At 42.0% G+C, this 19,545-nt stretch overlaps 1 protein-coding gene across 7 annotated transcripts in view; it reads left to right on the top strand.

Moving 5' to 3' along the window:
- The first annotated feature begins 276 nt into the window (after window positions 1–276).
- Window positions 277–19,545, top strand: part of GPC5 (glypican 5) — a 1,333,521-nt gene continuing 1,314,252 nt past the window's right edge. For 6 of the 7 annotated variants that reach the window (XR_012378755.1, XR_012378753.1, XR_012378754.1 and 3 more), the window contains exon 1: window positions 445–758. Coding sequence is in view for 4 of the 7 variants with exons in the window: in XM_073894399.1 (XP_073750500.1) it covers window positions 593–758 (166 nt within the window). In the remaining 3 variants the exon portion in view is untranslated. Of the gene's footprint in view, window positions 759–19,545 lie in introns of all 7 variants that reach the window. The other variant, XM_073894400.1, reaches the window with a different exon arrangement.

The following is a 19,545-nucleotide window of genomic DNA, read 5'->3' as shown; positions in this document are numbered from 1 at the left end:
TCTTCGGGAAGGACCGGGAGGGCGCGGCGGCCGGGCTTTCGTTTTATTTATCTGTTTCCTCCATGCAGGCAGCGCCGCTCCGAGCTCTGTCCTGCGTGGGGCCGCGTTGACAGCAGGAAGGCGGGAGCGCCCGCGGGCCGCGCGCCGGGGGCGTGGCGTGGGGCGGAGCCTGGGCGCGGGGCGGAACGTGGAGGGGCGGGGCTTTCCCGCGGAGCGCGGCGGGGTGGCGCGTCCCAGGTTGGCCGCTGCCGGCTGAGCCCGCGGGTACAGCGCGGGTGGCCAGAGCCGGATACTGGCGGGCTCCGTGCGGCTCGAGCCGTTTTCCTCGCTGGTGCAGCGCCAGCTCGCCCCCGCCGAAGAGGGAGACCTCGCGGCTCTCTGCTCGAGAACTCCGGTGTCTCAGCCTCGGGGCTCCTCGGGAGAAAGCCAAGTGCCCCCAGGTGAAGCCGGCGTCCCAGAACGGCCCCGGAACGCCTGCCTCCAGCTTGCACCTTTTAGGAACCGCGACCGCCGAGCGTTTTCCAGCGCCTGCAACGCAGGGCGCGCGGGGAGAGTGGGGTCCACTACGTGGGAAGGGGCGACAAGGACACCGATGATGGACGCACAGACCTGGCGCGCGGGCTGTTGCTGTCTGCTCCTTCTGGCTCTTGCTGGGGCTACTCGGAGCGAGGGCGTGCAGAGCTGCGAAGAAGTTCGGAAACTTTTCCAGTGGCGCCTGGTGGGAGCTGTCAAGGGGCTGCCGGATTCGCCGCGGGCAGGTGAGGCGCGGCGGGCGGGCGCAGGGCGCCACGGGCCGGGAGCGTCCTGAGCGCCGACTCCGCGCTCCCCGGGCTCTCGGGGTGGCCGTTCGTGGGAAGATGACCTTTCAGGCGCTCGGGCCGGGCAGGGTGAACCCTGGGGAGGCCTCTGGGGAAGCTCGGTGTGAACATCCCGAGCGCAGGGCAGCTGCGGGTACTCCCTGACTGCGCCTGCGGCTGAGCTGGGCTCTGGGCGTTTGCTGCCCGCGCTGGCTCCTTTAGTCCCTGCTGATGCGTTGGAAGGGGCCGGCAAAGCTGACAGCTGGGGACAGCGCGGCCTGACTGCGTTTCTGTTGCGAGTGGGAATTTCACCACTGCCCCGCCGGGGGGCCTCGGTTTGCTGCTTTCTCGTGTGCTGGACAGAGTTGGGTTGGTCGCTCCAAGTTTGATGCTAAAAATACAAACCTGTGTTCTTCTCTTTTGCTGAACGGGGCATTGACAAGGGCAACCGGTCTCCTTTTAAATTAGGACTCGGACCCGTACACCCACACTGGCGTGACTCTTAGCCGCCTCTCTGCGCCCTGGCACCAAGCCCTCCTTGCGGGAACCTGAACTACCCAGTGTGTCTCTCAGACCCCTGGGTAGTTTCAACCCCTGAAAGGTGTGACAGCAACAGGCGATCAAATTGAACGTATCGGGAAGCCGCTCACTAAACATGGATGAGACCTATAACCGGAGATTGAAGGGGAAAGAATACGGTGAACGTAGCCGGTGTAGATTCTGCTTCTTGTAAGCGCCGTTTGCCTGCATCTTTACCCGTTGCTCCCCACTCCTACTGCGCAAATTTCCTTTTGCTGGAGGGATTTCTAGTTTTCATTTGGCCTGGAAGATTAGGTCTTAGTTGTCAAAGGCAATAGCAGGTGTTTGAAGCTAAGATCTTACTGGAGCAATGCACCCTGTCTATGAAGTCAACACACAGACGAATGCTGTGAGCTTATTGGTTAAATAAAGAATTTGTAGAGGATGCTTGGGTCCAAAATACATCCTCTGCCTGAGTTTTTAGGGCGAAAAGACTTGCTCTTAGCACTATGGAGCTGTAGCTGTCTTGCTTGATGGTTTTGCTGGTTGTGACCCCTGTTCTCCAGTCATCTTGCGAGGAAAATCTGAGCGTTTGGGAACATTGAATCCATTTTAGTTTACATGACCCGTCTTTAATATTTGAAATATTTCAAGTATTTATTTGAATGCCTATTCAGTACTAGGTGCTTTTCCTATACTACTTGAAACAAAATAGTTGATATTCTCAGCTTAGGGCAATTCTCTCCTCAAACAGCAGTACCCCCTTAAAACCTATTCTTGTGTTATCAGTGCGTTCTTTTTATTCAAAACAAAACAAAACTGAACCTTACTTATCAGTAGCTAATACTACTAAGGTGGGAGTTGTGTTGGGGACGGGAACAGGGTGAAGGCATTGAGCTGCATTATTAGATTTTACCCCACAAATGGCATAATTTTGGCTGATATATTCAAGAAACGTTGACAGCTCCCCAGTAAGGCCTTGATTTCCCTGCGCTTCTCATAGCTCAGTATTTCTGGTACCTGCTGAATGTAACACACTGATTAGATGTTTACATTTCTAGAACCTTGTGTGTATTTCATCTCTTTGGAAGAGGAGCCTTCGAGTATCAATCACTGGTATGCCTTTTTACCAGGATGTAAAGGGAAGCTCTGCCCTACAGAGGAGGAAATGGTGTCCTTATTTGCACTTGATACATATGACCCCTGAAAAAGGGCCATGATGGGAAGCACCTTCTTTTCTATAACATTCTGGATTGCTTCCCCATTGCTGGTATCTTCCTTTATCTGTGGCTTAAGGTGACGGAGGAATCCTAGCAGTACCCACGAAAGGGGCTGTGTGGGGTTGCACTCTTAGGGAAATCAGGGGAGCTGGTGAAAAGAAGGGCCAAATTCTGTTGATATTTGCATTAAGAAAAAGTCACATAAAAGTATTATTCTGAATTAGAATCACCTTGATTAGAATCATTCTTCTCTCCATATTGTTAGTGATTGCTTTATTTGAATAATTAAATGAAATATTAAACTATTTCTTTTGACATTGATGCTTCTCTTCTTCCCACTATAACAATCTCATTCCCAAATTGAATAAACCACAGGTCCGATGCGCTTCGTAACTGCTCTGCTTTGTTTTTCTATTTATATATGACCTATAACATTTAGCTTGATTGAGTATAGCAGTTGAGTATCTTATTTTCCAACATTATCCTCAGTCTCAAGAGAGAACAATAGTTAATATTTAAGTGGTCATTTCCACTTAAGAATACAAATACTGATATTCCTTGTAATAAATGTATTTATTTGGCACATGGGCTTTCACTGACTAAAGCTAACACATTTAGGGGCGCCTGGGTGGCTCAGTGAGTTAAGCGCCGGATTCTTGATTTCGGCTCAGGTTGTGATTTCAGGGTCCTGAGATCCGAGGTTGCTTAACATTCTCTCTCCCCCCTCCCTCTGTCCCTCCTCCCTCTAAGAAAACAAAAACAAACAAACAAACAAACAAAAAACCCACACTTTAAATTTGATACCTGTTTCCTTGAAAGGTGTGTGTGTGTTTTGTGCTTTCTTCATTTACTGTCTACAAGTGGTTAATTCCTGAGAGGTCTAGTCAGAATCCCGTTTTTATAATATGGTAGAACACCTTTTTATAGTTTTTTCCCTACATTTGTGACTTTTACATCATTTGAAAACTATGTTACCTAATTTGGAATTATTAAAATGGTGAGAACAGCCATTCAGGTCATTTCTCAGATACTCTTCACCTTTGTTCTCTACCCTGCTCCAATTCTTTTAAGCCCTATTGAGCTCCTTAGGATGTTGGATGAGAAATGTAAAAAAGGAGAGAAGGTGTAAATGTGATTAGAATTACAGATTTCCCTGCATTCTGATTTTATTTCCTAAGTAGTAGTCAAGGTGCCCTTTGCTCTTGTTTATTTTATTCAGAAAAAAAACTTAGTGAAAGTGTCTTTTAAAGGTCCTTTTATTTTTATTTTATTTATTGGGAGGAGGAATAATGCCTTCCCATTGAAATTCTCTTCACACATGCATTGTTCACACTTGCATTCTTTCCCTTTTTCAAGAAGGTAATTCAGAAAGGAGAAGCTCATAAAAAAATCCAAGACTATATTCAGGTAATTTATATACCAGTTGGTATATATACCAACAACCAACTTTAAAAAAGTGGATGTTCATTGGTACAAGGAGTAGTGTGTGAAAAGTAACTTTTTCTTGGTAGCTTTTGCCCATAAATGGGATAATAAAAATAAACTTGATGTGGCAAATTCTAATAGTAAGGACACTTTAGTGCTGTATAGTTTTATTTTTTTTTATTTATTTATTTTTTTAAAGATTTTATTTACTTGAGAGAGAGAGAGAGAGAGAGAGAGAGAGAGAGAGAGAGAGAGCAGGGTCAGAGGGAGAAGCAGACTCCCCGCTGAGCAGGGAGCCCAATGTGGGACTCTATCCCGGGACTCCAGGATCATGACCTGAGCCGAAGGCAGTCGCTTAACCAACTGAGCCACCCAGGCGCCCTAGTTTTATTTTTTTAACTGCTTTCCTTATGATCCAGTCTTATAATTGCTTCAAGGAGAATGTTGATTCATTCTCACCCCCAACACAAACAATCTACCTGGTGACCTTGGAATTTGGAATTATAGACATTGGGTTTCAAAACTTGGTTCTGCCCCTTGTAGCTGTGGGACCTTGGAATTTAATAAATAAAACAAAGGAGAAATTAACCAATTGGTTAATTGATTATCCTCTTCGAACCTCTGTTTTGTCATCTATAAGATGGGAATATTAGTTCTTAAGCAGTTGTTGCATAGATGAAATGAAATAATGTGTGTGTGTGTGCAAAATAGCACAAATCCAGGCACATAGTAAGTGCTCACAAAATGCGCTGTTGTCATTACAGTTTTTTATTTAAAATAGTGTCTTGATTTTTACCTAGACGTGGCCTTTAAGGGTGACATTTTCATTTTAGATCTTTATACATCAGAAAATTTTTTTATAATAAATAGGTTTTTTTTTGTCACAAATGATTGTTTTCAAAATTGGGAAATAAGCATCTATTCAAAATGGAATGTATTAGGTTATAGTGAATCTTTTGTTTCTGTTCATGAGCTAATAGAAGCTATAAGAAAGAAACCTATCTAAAATGGTTTATATTAGGTTATGGTAAATACCTGTATAAATACATAGGTGTATTTCCGTGAACTCCTGGAAACTACGGAACAGCCCTGTGTTGCTGCTCGCCGCAGAGCCCGTAGCAACTGCTTCTACTACCACCGGATTCAGGGTGGCCAAGTAGCGCCTCTAGGGCAGCTTAGGGATTTATACAGTTAACTGGCTGGTGGCCATAGGCATTCATTGATAGTAATCTCAAATCGGGACTCTTGTTTCTCATGCATTTAGCCCTTTCTGCTACTTGAGCAACGTAGTTGTGGTGATCACATTTCCAAAGCCATAAAAGGGACTGATGTTGGGACAGATTATTAATATCAGGATGGCCCTGTGTTGAAGCCCATCCACCAAAACCCACCAGAAACAGCCCTATAATCAAACAAAGTAGGTTTGTGTTGCTTGCTGCAGCAAGGGCCATCACTCGCCACAGGAACTCTGCGGGTCCTGGTGAAGGGCTGCCTGGGAGGGGCTTTTTCGAAGATTTGGGCTTGTGCTGGGTGGTATCAAGACTGTTGGATGAAGCAGGGCAGTTCAGGAATTGGGGGTCTTTATAACTTGCTTAGGTGCTAGGAGGGTTAAGGTGGGGATAGTGGTCATTACGGAAGAAGCAGCAGGCCTCTTGTCGGTCAAGAGAAGGCGGCTGTTGAGTCATTTTTGAGGTTGCAGAGTATCCTGGTGGCTCTCCTGCCACACGCAGGTCTCTAGGGGCTTTGTCCCATCATTACTTTCTGAGTCTGTGCAAGTTGTCTGTGTTGACTTGTGAACATCAAGACTTAGTTCCAGTGTCAGGGAAGCATATCACTTTCTCCTCTGCGAAATCGAGTGTGTGTTGATGGCTGTGAGAATCAGGTGTGTCATTTTTACCCAGGCCTTCAGTGACCCTTACTGGTAGGATAGAGAGTATGATCTTCTACTTTAAGGCCACGGAGTATGACTGTCCGTCAGGGGCCTGAATTGCACTAATCACACCCCAGTTCCTCATACTCAGCTTATTAGCAAGTATAAATGTTGTGCGTGTCCCCATCCGCCCTCCATCCCACAATTTAAGTTCCTTTATGCCAAGTGTCCAACATCCTGTATTTGTATAATTGGCTTTAGGAGAGGTGCAGTTTGGAGAACTTAAGAATAGCATTTATAATTATTCTATCCTCCCCCCAGCCAGTTTCACGCTTGTCCAGAACTTTCTGGAATATGGATTTTTATCTTGTGTGTGTGTGTGTGTGTGTGTGTGTGTGTGTGTGTGTGTGTACAATTTACTTTCCAGGTTTGATAAGAAGACTTCTAAGTCTATAATATTTATTTTGTCATTAACCAGTATAACATGCATAGCAACAGTCCAACAAACAGAGGCCTCTCTTAAGCAGAAATGATTTATAAATCAGTGGCCTCTTGGTATAACTGTTGAAGAAACCATAAACCTTAAAATGGGGTCATGAGAGACTTTGGTCATATGCTTTGTTGGAATAGATTATCTGTGAATGCGGTGCCTGATCTGGTTGGTTAAGTGACAATAGCTTTACTTTTAATAGAGAGTAGTCATTTTCCATATCTACCTTTTATAAAAGCCTGACCTTCAACTAGAAGAAAAGACAACACCAACTGTGTCCTCAATTCTTCCTCTTTTCAGCTTTAGAAATTTCAAATTTCACTAATGTCACTGTTAAAAATCACCCTAAGGTGATTAGTCATTCTTCTCCAAGTCACAGTATATGGGACAGCTTTTAAAAAAAATGTTATTATTCTGTTGTTTTAAAAATTATTTATTTTATTCTATTCTATTTTAATTTCAGTGTAGTTAAGATACAGTATTATATAGTTTCAGGTGTACAATATAGTGATTCAGCAATTCCATATATTACTCAGTGCTCAATAAGATAAGTTTACTCTTTTTTTTTTAAAGATTTTATTTATTTATTTGAGAGAGAGAGAATGAGAGACAGAGAGCACGAGAGGGGGGAGGGTCAGAGGGAGAAGCAGACTCCCTGCTGAGCAGGGATCCCGATGTGGGACTCGATCCCGGGACTCCAGGGTCATGACCTGAGCCGAAGGCAGTCGCTTAACCAACTGAGCCACCCAGGCCCCCAAGATAAGTTTACTTTTAATCTCCTTCACCTGTTTCATCCATTCCTCCCCCCCACCTTTCTGGTGACCCTCTCTTTGTTCTCTATAGTTAAGAGTTTGGTTTTTTTTTTTTTTTTTTTGGTTTATCTCTCTTTTTTCTTTCTCCTTTGTTTTATTTATTAAATTCCACAGATGAGTGAAATGATATGGTATTTGTCTTTCCTTATTTCACTTAACATCATACTCTCTAGATCCATCCATGTTGTTGCAAATGGCAAGATTTCATTCTTTTTATCTGGCTGAATAATATTGCAGTGTGTGTGTGTGTGTGTGTGTGTGTGTACATACATATATAATATCACCTCTTCTTTATCCAATCATCTATTGATGGACACTTGGGCTGCTTCCATAGTTTGACTATTATAAATAATGCTACAATAAACATAGGGGTGCATGTATCTCTTTGAATACTGTTTTCATATACTTTGGATTAAATACCCAGTAGTGCAGTTACTGGATCATAGGGCAGTTCTATTTTTAATTTTCTGAGGACCCTCCATACTGTCTTCCTCAGTGGCTACACCAGTTTGCATTCCCACCAGCAGTGCCCCAGTGTTCCCTTTTCTTCACATTCCTGTTCACGCTTATTGTTTCTTTTAAAAACTATTTTTAAGACTTTAAATTTTAATTTTTTATTGAAGTATAATTGACATACAATATCCTTTAGTTTCAGGTGTACATCATAGTGATTTCGTATTTTATGTATTATGAAATGATCCCCACAATGTCTAGTTACCATCTGTGACCATAAAGAATCATTACGGTATTATTGACTATATTCCCCAAGTTGTACATTATAGCCTCATGACTTATATATTTTAAAACTGTAAAATCTTAATCCCCTTTATCTGTTTCATCCATCCCCCAGCTCCTTCCCACTTGGGTAACCAACAGTTTGTTTCCGGTATGCATGAGTCTGTTTCTCTTTGTTTTGTCTTTTCATTTTTTTAAAAAATTTCACATATAAGTAAAATCATCCAGTACATACAGTGTTTGTCTTTGTCTGACTTATTTCACTTAGCATAATCCCCTCTAGGTCTTTGATTAGCCATATCAAGTTCACATATGGTTGCTATGTAAGTTGAATGCATAATGCACTTTTATAGAAGGAAAATGAGATTTTGTACTTTCATGTTTTTATGAAAGAATACTTATTCTCTTGAAAATTCAAAGTACTGAAAAGTATAAAGAAAGCAAAATTTACCATCCAGAAATAACCACCAGTAACTCTTTGCATTACCTGTTTGAGAATCATTGGCACAAACTCTCCAACCTATGGCTCCTTCACACATGCAGGTTATATAGCTGACTGGCTCAGGTCTCGGTTGAAATGTCAGCTCTTCAGAGAGGCTTTTCTCAAAGTTCACTGAACTATGGTCCTCCAATTATTACTGTAGAATCCCCTTTTTTCTTTCATGGTGCCCTATGCTTTTTCTTTCTTTTTACTGTTGCTCTGTCACCACTAGATTGTGTGCGTGATGAGAATAGAGAACATGTCTGTTGTGCCTCGTGCTTGTTATTGGACTCTTTCTCGGTTCTTACCCTCTCCCAAAAAAGGATGTTGAAGAAAGGCCAGGTTCACGGGCATGTGACCGGTGCACTCACACAAGGTCCCACTGTCAAAGGGGCCCCATGCTTGGTTTAATGTTCTGCTCTTGACATCTTGAAGTGTGACCAGAGTCCTGCATTCTCATTTGGCTCTGGCCCTATAAATTAGGTAGCCAGTACAGTTGGCTACCTTATTCACTGAGGAATATCTGCTGCCTAGAGCAGTGTCTGACTTGGAATAAGAACTGAAATAGTTGAAGAATTTGCTACATCTTTTGAACCTCTCAGATTGTTAAGTGAAACTCTAGAAGTCAGTCCACAGATGGATAGTCAGTCTATCCGAGATTCTGCTATCCCTATATCATGATATTTTTAAAGTTTTCTGGTGTTTTGTAAATGGGTTAAAGATTGACACCTGTGTTTTTTACTTCTTCACATCAGGTTGGGACCATTAGCCCAAAGCCCTCTAGTACCAAACTCAAATTTTTACACATCCAGTTGCTTTTAAAATATAGCTCAAATCAGCATATTTTTAGTCACTTAGAGCCTGCTTGCTTTGCCTACTCCGCAAAACTGCACCCGACATCTGTTAGTCATGGCTAAAACACTCTTGGGGGCTATGGAAGACCCAAGCCACTGCTGCCCCTTGAAGCTCTCTGACTCAGAGACTTCCCATCATGCTGCTGAGCCATCACACCGAGATACGAGATACACGAGCCCCTTCTGCTGTTCCCCTCTGTCCTGGGCGTTTTCTTGTGATCGTCCTCTTCTAGGCAGAGGCCCTGCATTATTTTCTCCGGAAGGTCTCTTACTGTGAGGGACATCCCTCCTGATGCAGGCTGTCAAAGTGCCTCTTAAATAAAGCTCCACGTGTCCTACCACAGTCTCGAGGTCCTGTCTGGCCTTGATCAGCCCTGAAATCCTCAAACCTACCGCGTATAGATCAGTACTTAGTTATTTCTCATATAAGTAGGGACTCAAAGCAGTAATGCTAATTTTGAATATATTTCTTTCCCTCTGCTTGACTGTAGGCTGTTTGAGAGTAGGGTCTGTGACCGGTGTATCTTAATGTTCTGGGATTAGGCCAAAGTTAAATAAATTTTGATTTGTAGAATTAATCTTATATGTGTACTTACCCAACAGACTCAGCTTATTGTGTTTACTTATGTTTTCTATGCTGAATATTAACAGATATGGGAAATGGGAAATGAGGGGGCGAGGTTTTAAAAAATCTTCTGACCTGGGCTCAGTTGTGTTGTTGAGTAAATTATTTTCAAGGAGTCAGTATTTTCTTATGTACCTCTGCCACAAATTCTAGAAAGTGATCCAGCCCTTTTAAGTTTAAACTTAAAATAATTTTTATCTACATTATCCAGTATTTTTAAAACAGAATAAATGAATTGCCAAAGAAATGTCTGGAAGAAAGTTTCCTCAAAAGTCCTGCAAGGAAAGGAAGATTGTTTAACATTTAAGGGATTCATTTACATAGTTTTTATCATCATGGAGACAGTGACTGATCTGACTTTGAGCATTAATTCATCTGTTGTTGGGAGAATGGAGAAATATAAGTTGACCAAATGTAATTTATATTTGGCTCTGGATTGGTGGGTTTGTGTTTTATTTGATTTTTTTCATCCTCCACCCCCCCCTTTTCTTTTTTTGCAAAGTGGTTTCTTTCTGTGAGGAAATTAATAGTAAGGAACTAGAAAATGATTCACTTTTTTCATTTCCCACCCTTGTTAATTCCGTGTTGGCAATAAAGCACATATCACTTATCTATGGAATTATTCCTGAGCTAGGAAGATGGTTTGTTACAAGATACCAGCCTGGGGTACAGACTCCCTGCAGACCAAGTAGAGAGACCAGGCCTTTCAGAATAAGCAAAAAAAATAATTGCTGCTAAATCACAAATCATGATATGTGGTAGCAGGTAAAATCTGTCTCCAAAGTATTTCCGACAATTCCGATTTTAGAAATACCTAGTCTTTAGACCCTCTTTCAATGATACTTTGAAAAAAACCTTTTTTTTTTTTCCTGTATGAAGTGTAGTTGGTTATTAGGGTATCTGAGAAAGGTATTAGGAAATTCTACCTAAATAGAAGGATTATTTAAGTCAGTGCTAATGAGACATGCATATTTCCATATGGTTTAGCTATGAACTTAAATTTGTGTTTCAAATTCAGTTATATTTAGAAGGCAGTAAACATTTCTTGTTTTATAAATTGTTTATTACTCGTATTAGGGTAATGGGTTTGAATGACTAGTTTCCTCTCCTACTGTGCTATGATAACCAAATTTATCTTAGCTTTTGTAATTGCGTATAGGCAATATAATTAAGTAATCTTTGCAGCTATCTTTTTAGAGCTCATAGTCTTTTGCTTTTCTTTGTCTTACAGTTTCAAGGGACTTTAGTTCATGATTTCTTTAACATCCTTTTTTGAGAGAGGGTAAGAACCGAGAAGGAGTCTGATAACAAGCACAAGACTGTGCCTTCATTGATCAAAGGAATGTAAACATCATTTCTGGATGTCCTTGTTCATTACATGTATATTCTTTAAATGGAAGATTGTCAATATTAAATTACCTGTTCAGATTTATTTGCCTTTTGAACAACTCTCTTATTTAGTAAGGTTGTAGCAAGTTACATTTGGTTCATTTTCTTTTGATCATTGAAAATGTCTGTGTTTAATGAGCTGAAACTGAAGTAGGTCAATAAAATGAAGAGATTAATAGTCTGTTCTCACCAGGCTTGGAATACATTTCACCCTGGGGGAAGAAAAAGTCATTTTTAACAAAGTTTTTTGATCAACTTAAAAGGTGAAGGAAATGGAAATAACATGGAAAGATTGAAAAAGCTGAGGAATCCAGGAGTCCTTCAGGGTCCTGTTGGTCAGGTGAAGGTATGAGGATCTGTGTTTGTATAGTTAAAGTGCTTTAGTTACAAAACTAAATTTTCCTTTTTACTTTTATAAGTTCAGGGGCACAGATAAGCTTCAGGTTATTAAATATTTAACATTCTACTCAACTTTGGGGATACCTTACATGCAAAACAAGGAAGAATATTAGGTATGACAAAGCATTGAAATGTTGCCATGGAATAAACAGGAGAAAACATTTTACTTTATAACTTATCCCGGATTATGGTCACGTATTTTATTTTTTAAAAGATTTTTATTTATTTATTTGAGAGAGAGAATGAGAGAGAGAGCGCACGAGAGGGGGGAGGGTCAGAGGAAGAAGCAGACTCCCCGCTGAGCAGGGAGCCCGACGCGGGACTCGATCCCAGGACCCCAGGATCGTGACCTGAGCCGAAGGCAGTCGCTTAACCAACTGAGCCACCCAGGCGCCCATGGTCACGTATTTTAGTGAATAACAATGAACTTACAGTTTTTGACGTAGATTAGTCTTGACTCTATCACTTACTAGCTATGTGACCTTTAGCAAACAACTCAACTTCTCAGAAAATATTTTCTTTCCTCACAGGAATGGTGATAGAGGTTTTTTCTTTTCCCTTTCAGGGGTTCTTGAGGACCACATGGTATGGGGAAAAAACTAAATAGTACCATTCTCTACAAAATGCTACCTAGTTCATTCTATTACACATTTTTTTTTTTTTTTTTGGTACATTTAAACAATTCTTTATGCTGGATCAGGGAGCAGGCAAAGAAATCATAGAAATCCCTTTTCCTTCATGTTCATAAAATACCAAAGTGTTAAATATTTTTCTCCCTTCACTCACCCTCATGGTATTAATCCTGTACTCTAGGAGCCATAGTCCATGTTATCATTCCTTATTTTAGTTAATAGTTTATTATTTATCCTTCAATTCTGTGGTAAATTCAACTTTGTTTATTCCTGTTACGTAGTTTAAGAACTAAAGACTGGTCTTTTACAAAATATTGTCATTTAAGTGAATTCAGTGAAGATCCAGAGGGTGTTACTTTGCCTGGAAGGATGCTGAGTGACTGCTGGCAGGGATGGGTTCTACAGTATCTCACTGAATTCTGCGGGTGAGTAGGAGATAATTCTCTGCTGCGTTTTATCGTGTTTTTGCATGTCATAGTGCTGATGGGTCTTTGTGTGTCCCTGTGTTGGGGATAAGAACTTTCCTTCCACGTGAAAGACACAAAGGTGCGGTGTGCTGGCAAGTCTCTGCCCCTCCAGGTAGACGCCCCACTCTGCTCTGTGTCTGGGTAGTAAGCGGGCAATCAGTGGGCATTCTTGCCTCTGGCAGTGGGAGGGAGGGAGGCAGTGGCTGGGAGGAGACTGGGCAGGTGGACTGTGCTGGTCTCACTCTACAAGAGTAGCTGCAGGCTGGTTCCATCCCTTTAAGCACCAGCTCTTGGCAGGTGACCTCACAGCTCTCTCTGAATTCTGGTAAATACTTTATTTTCCTGCCCCCTAAGAAGTAGTAGCACCTTCTTCTCCACAGTTACTAGCTTGGGTTGGGGGGTACTGCAGTATCTCTTACAGTCTTCCTCTGCCCTTCCCTTTATAAATATTTTCTTAAATAATCCTATTTAACAGTCCCGATATATTTCCTTCCAGGATCCTCTATGACAAAACTTGATATACTTTAAATATTTAAACCCAGAGCTTTCAGAGAATATTTGATTTGTAATTAAAATGTGTTGAAACATAAATCTGTTCTATAGTCAATTTATAAACGTTTTCAGAAGTTCCAATCAATGGTGATTTCTCTACTCACATTCAGCTGCCTCGTGATTATGCTTTTATTAACTGTTCCTTTCCCTCCCTTTCCCTTCACCTCTTTTATGAAGGGCGTTGGTGGTGCCTCGTTCTTTCGGGTTCAGTTACAAATGTGACTTGATAACACCTCCTAATAACACAGGAGTTTAATTCAACCCACTCTGCCAATTCAACGAGTTGCCACGTTCTCTAGATTGTGTTTCACGGATGCCCCTGTAAGTTCTGTACGCACTCCCATTGCCACCACTGGGCTTTCATCTGGTGCCTTTTCATGTCTCCATTACCCGATTGGTCCGCGTCTGCTGTTGGTTCTTACCAGCCCACTTCCCAGTTGCCTCCCAGTTGATTTCCCAGTAAAACTCAAATCTCATCTTTGTTTCTTGTGTTAAATCCTTCAGTGATTTTTCTTTGCCGTTCTTAAAAAAAAAAAGAACATGATATCTGAATACATAACTTGTGTGTGATCAAAAAATATAAACTTTGTAGTGAAATCAATGGGGGAGAAACCGTATGGCATTGCATCTGTACTGCACAGCTGTCCAAAGGTTAGCATCCTTAATCACAAGTGAGCGCTTATACATTGGCAACAAAGACACTAATATTCCAAGGGAAATGAAAAAAGAACTTAAAGAGGAAATTCAAATGATATAAATGACTAATAAGGATATGGAAGATGCTTGAGCTCAGCATTAACAGAAGAAACCTAATTTCTTATGAATATCACATTGTCAAGGATTAAAAATAGTGATATCTAATGTTCCCATGATTGTAGGAAATAGAGCACTCATCGACAGTTACTGAGCAGGATCCCTGATGATGACTGTCTGTACATTTGGGGAAATTCTGCAGTTATCAATCAAAATTTAAATTTTGTATACCCTTTGCCTAGAGATTCCAATTTATAGGAAAGTATTCCAACAAAGTAACTGGATAAACATATATATATATATAGATATATATATACACACACACATACACACACATACATACACATAAATGTATATATGTAGACACATGTACATATGTACGTATACATTGCATGGAAAAAACTGCAGCTAATGTAAATATCTATTAATATCTATTGAATGATAAATTATGGAAAATCACATGTGGACATTAAAACAGGAGAGGAAAAGCTATCTAACCAAATTAGAACAGACAAATGGCTTTTACAACATTTATGAAAGGAAAAAAGCAAACTGTAGCCTGACCAAAAGAAAAAAAATACACACACACAGGAGTATCAGTTTATGTATGAATATACCCCAAAACAAAGTGCACAAAGTACCATTAATAGTAGAGAGACTTGAGTTAAATTAGGAGGAGGAAAGGCAAAGCCGGGAGGTATGGCTGAGCTGGAAGGCCAGAGGTGCTTAGCTGTGGGCTGGGGAGGAGGTTGGGGAGCTGGGAGGCCCTGAGAGTTTTCCCTGCTTGCAAGTTGACAAACTGGCATGTTACTGTTTCATTGTCGCTGGCAGAAGACAAGAGACTCACCCAACAGCATGAGCATGGAGCTGGTTACCCTGCTCCGCGGAGGGGCTCTCCAGGGATGCCCGCACCTGTCGCACTCCAGGGGAGGAACACGGATGGGGGGTGGGGGGTGGTTTTGCCACTTCTGTAGCAAGCCGAGACAATCCTGCTCTTTGTCCTGGGAGAAACTCTCCCTCAAGATTGCTCGGTGCAAACAGGAACACAACTGGACAAATGGCCCAAGTAAAGGGTAGTCAGGGCCTTGCATTTTCGGCATGCTTAGTAAACGCCTAGAAACAGGACACCGGGGAAGGTGGATGACCTCTCCCAATGGAAGGGGGGAGAGATGGGAAAGAGTTTAGAAGTAAAAATATACTTCACAAATTTCTGTGTCTTTTGAATTCTTGACAAAGATGATTTTTACAAATGAGAATTTTTAATTTACTTTGTGATTTGTGATTATGTATGTGATTTACACAGGAACACTGAGGTGAAGCCCTTGCAGTCGTACTATCCTGAGCTTCTCTGTGTAATAATCCTTCAGGGCTACTGGGCTTGAGTCCGAGGGCAGCCAATAAAAACAGGCAATCCCGTTGTTCTTCATCCTAATGATCCTGACTTTCCTGTAGACTCTTCATGATCTGGGCCCTTCTTCTTTGGCATCATATGCTTTCTCCCCATTTGGAAGGGTCAGTTTTTGGTCTTGAGCTACCATATGTAAAATGGGTCCTCACAGATTATCCCGGGAACTACTGAGGTGCTCTAAACTAACTTCAGAGCCCGGAACTATTTCTTAAAGTCATCTCTGAATCAGAGTACCTAATTATGGTCATGTCTGTAAGGACACATGGAAACGTCATTTTTCTCTTGGACTGTTGTTGACAGTCTGTTGGTCACATTTCCAGTTTTGTCTTTGCTGGAAGCCATTTTCCATCCTGCTTCCAACATCATGTTCCTAGAGATGAAGCTGGGAACACTGCCCTTTTAAACTAGTTCATACCTTCCGATTCAAGCGACAGAAGCATAACTAAAAGTGTGCTAAGCTGAAATAGGAATGCATTGGGAGTCCATGGAGACATCCCGAGGGACACTGAAGACAAGGGAGGGGCAGGGATGCAGATGGACGAAAAAAAAGAAAATTGAGACTAGAATGTTTACAGATCTCTTACTCTGGCTTTAGGATTTTATTTTCTGCTGCAAGCAGCCTTCCTATAGCAGAAAATATGACTGCCAGATATCTCCTCCCACGAAGGGGAGAAATGACCCAAGTCTCTTGATTGCAAGTTAAAAAAATCCTAGAAAGAGGACCACCTTTATAAATTGGCAGTGTTTTCACTAACTGTGAAGATGAGCTGCGTGGGGGAAGGAGAAGGAGGAGATCTGAACAAACCTGGCAACTCCTACAGACCATTCCAGCAGGTGTGGGATACACACCTTACAACATCTGTCATGGCTTCCTAGTGCTTACGGCAAAAGCTCAAACTCCCCTGTATTGCATTTAAATTTCTCGGTTGTATGATTCCTGCCTTCTTTTCTAGTCTCCTGTCCTTGGCTCCACTCTCTCCCATCTCTCCTCCCCCTCCATTGGGAGAGGTCATCCACCTTCCCCGGTGTCCTGTTTCTAGGCGTTTACTAAGCATGCCGAAAATGCAAGGCCCTGACTACCCTTTACTTGGGCCATTTGTCCAGTTGTGTTCCTGTTTGCACCGAGCAATCTTGAGGGAGAGTTTCTCCCAGGACAAAGAGCAGGATTGTCTCGGCTTGCTACAGAAGTGGCAAAACCACCCCCCACCCCCCATCCGTGTTCCTCCCCTGGAGTGCGACAGGTGCGGGCATCCCTGGAGAGCCCCTCCGCGGAGCAGGGTAACCAGCTCCATGCTCATGCTGTTGGGTGAGTCTCTTGTCTTCTGCCAGCGACAATGAAACAGTAACATGCCAGTTTGTTAACTTGCAAGCAGGGAAAACTCTCAGGGCCTCCCAGCTCCCCAACCTCCTCCCCAGCCCACAGCTAAGCACCTCTGGCCTTCCAGCTCAGCCATACCTCCCGGCTTTGGCTTTCCCCCAGTGAAACATACTTTTTCATACTTTGTACCTTTTCTTCCTTCACCTTCTCTTCCTTTGGTCTTGTCTGGCCAATCTGAGCTCAAGTTGGTTTTGTTGCTCATCAGCTTTGTGAACTTAGATACATTTAACCATAAAAAACTCAGCTTCTTATTTATAAACTAGGAATATATTCTTATCTTGTATTTTTTTGTTGTTGTTGTTGGTAAGGAGACTATAAACTACCTAGTTAAAATCTCCTCTGACCCCCTCACTTATCTCTCCAGGAAAAGGAAATCATTTCTTTCCCTGTGGTCCCACAGAATTGAGTACGTACTTCCTTCATAGCACTTTGTCACATTAATTAAATTTTTTACAAATGTGTTTCCCCTTAGACTGAGCCCTGAAGGACAAAACTACATTCAACCCTTTTTGGTATCCTTAATAATTATCGGAGTGTCTTGTACGGAACAGGTGTTTAATCAATATTTGATGAATTCATTTGACTTATTAATCAAAATAAAGAACAGGAAATTACTCAGTAATTTAGCATGGGCGGAAGGCAGACTCAGTATCTCCTAAACAGTCCTCTGAGAAGGGGTGCTTTGAGCCCATTTATGCTATAGGGCTGCCTCCTGCTAGACACAACATGGAAGCTTATACATGTATCAGTCTTTGGGATGCTGTTTTTATGAGCTCTGGTTGACCTCAAGGAGAATAACTGGCAAACCCAAACTGTGTTCTGCTGCATATTATTTCTGGTAGCTGTTTAATTAGTGTTCTCAGCAAAAAGTGTCTCACTAGCTTGGGAGGAATGCTGCATCCTAGGCATGTGTCTTAAAGAGGCATGATACATATTAGCAGATTAAAGTTCTGAGAAGTACTACCCTTGAGAGAATCGATTTATTTGATTTTTAAGAAAACAAATTTATTATATTTGTTATGTTATATATTTCCCCTATGTATATTATTACATAGGGGAGAGGTTTTTTGATTTAGCTCATTTGTATCATTCCCCTGAGACATTTTTTTACTTAACCGCACTTAGAGAAGCCCTTCTTTAAAAAGTGGATAGAGCAGATGGAGAAGGAAAAATTGCTAGATACCCAGTTTTTTGTTTTTTAAGATTTTATTTATTTATTTGAGAGAGAGAGCAAGCAAAAGAGTGCATGAGTTGGACAGAGGGGCAGAGGGAGAGGGAGAAGCAGGCTTCCCACTGAGCACGGAGCCCAACACCAGGGCTCAATCCTAGGACCCTGCGATCATGACCTGAGCTGAAGGTGGCCGCTTAACCTACTGAGCCACCGAGGTGCCCCAATACCCAGTTTCTTAAGTAGCTTTCAGAGTAGAAGACACTCTGTAGGAGGGAAGGTGCAACACTGGGCATGTCAGTACTGAGGCTACTTTGGTTTGTCACGGTGTCACACACAATAGATAGTTGGAAGCATGGGTCCAAATAGAGAGAGTGGCACAGATGAAGATTTGTAGATCACCAGGTGTGTAGATAATCTCCTGGGGGAGTAGAACGTCACTCAGGGCTAGAACCGGGAGGCAGAACCTGGGCAACACAAATAATTAAAAACAAGGAGAAAGAAGATAACCCACGTGTTCTAGAAGGCAAGGAAAGGGGAGGGTTTTGAAAACTGGGGAGCACATCATGTCGGATCCCACAAAGAGGTCAAGAGTGATTAGAAACGGATGAATGTCTCTTGGATTTGACAACTAGGAGTTCACCAGTTATCCAGATGTTTTCCTTAACTGAAAAGGGGTGAGGTCAGAATTGAGATTGCAGGATTGGTGGGAGAATGAGGTGGAAACAATTAATTCAGACCCCCCTTTCAAGTGGGTTACTTCTGCAGAGAGGAAGAGAAAAAGCTTGAGTGTAATTGGTCATTCTTGCCTGTGTGTTTGTTTTACAGGGTCCATGCTTTGTGAACATGTCAGCTGGTTAAGAAAGTAATGGCTGAGGGGCACCTGGGTGGCTCAGTCTGCCTGGGCTCAGGTCACGATCTCATGGTCTTGGGATGGAGCCCTGGGTTGGGATCTCTGCTTAGCAGGGAGTTTGCTTCTCTCTATCGCTCTATGCGTTTTCTCTCTCTCTCTCATAAATGAATAAAATCTTAAAAAAAAATGATGGCTGAGCGCAGAAGAGGTGACCCAGTGAGGTAGGGGTTAGTCACAGGGGCCTTCTTGGCTGTTAAGGATTTTGAACTTCATCCTAAGAGCAATAGAAAGCCATGTGAAAATTTTCAGCCTAAGTGCCGCAATTTGCATTTTACAAAGACCCTTCTTGTCTGTAGAGTATCCACTTAACACTTCTATTCTAGGTACAAGTGGTGGTAGTACGGATGGAAAGAAGTAAATTAAAAATTATTTTAGAGGTAGAATCAATATGATTTGGATTTCTTTTTCTTTTTCTTTTGCAACTGGAATCTATTAAGGTATTTCCCATATATTTTTTAAGTTGTACATCTAGCTGAAATCAGTCCGGATAGACAAGAGGACCATATTGACCTTGAACTCATGGCTGTGTGAATAACCTTAATTATACTGCATGTTGTGTGTGACTGTTCATATGACATATGCTTCTCACTTCATTGTTAATGCATTAATCCATTATGCTGTGGGCCCCTTTATGTCTCTATCTGAGTGAGTTAAACAA

The sequence above is a fragment of the Callorhinus ursinus genome, unplaced genomic scaffold (assembly GCF_003265705.2).
Source record: "Callorhinus ursinus isolate GAN/ISIS: 27379988/994484 unplaced genomic scaffold, GSC_fseal_2.0 scaffold7, whole genome shotgun sequence".
NCBI lineage: Eukaryota > Metazoa > Chordata > Mammalia > Carnivora > Otariidae > Callorhinus > Callorhinus ursinus.
Note: the sequence above shows the minus strand (reverse complement) of the source record. Positions and strands in the feature narration are given on the sequence as shown.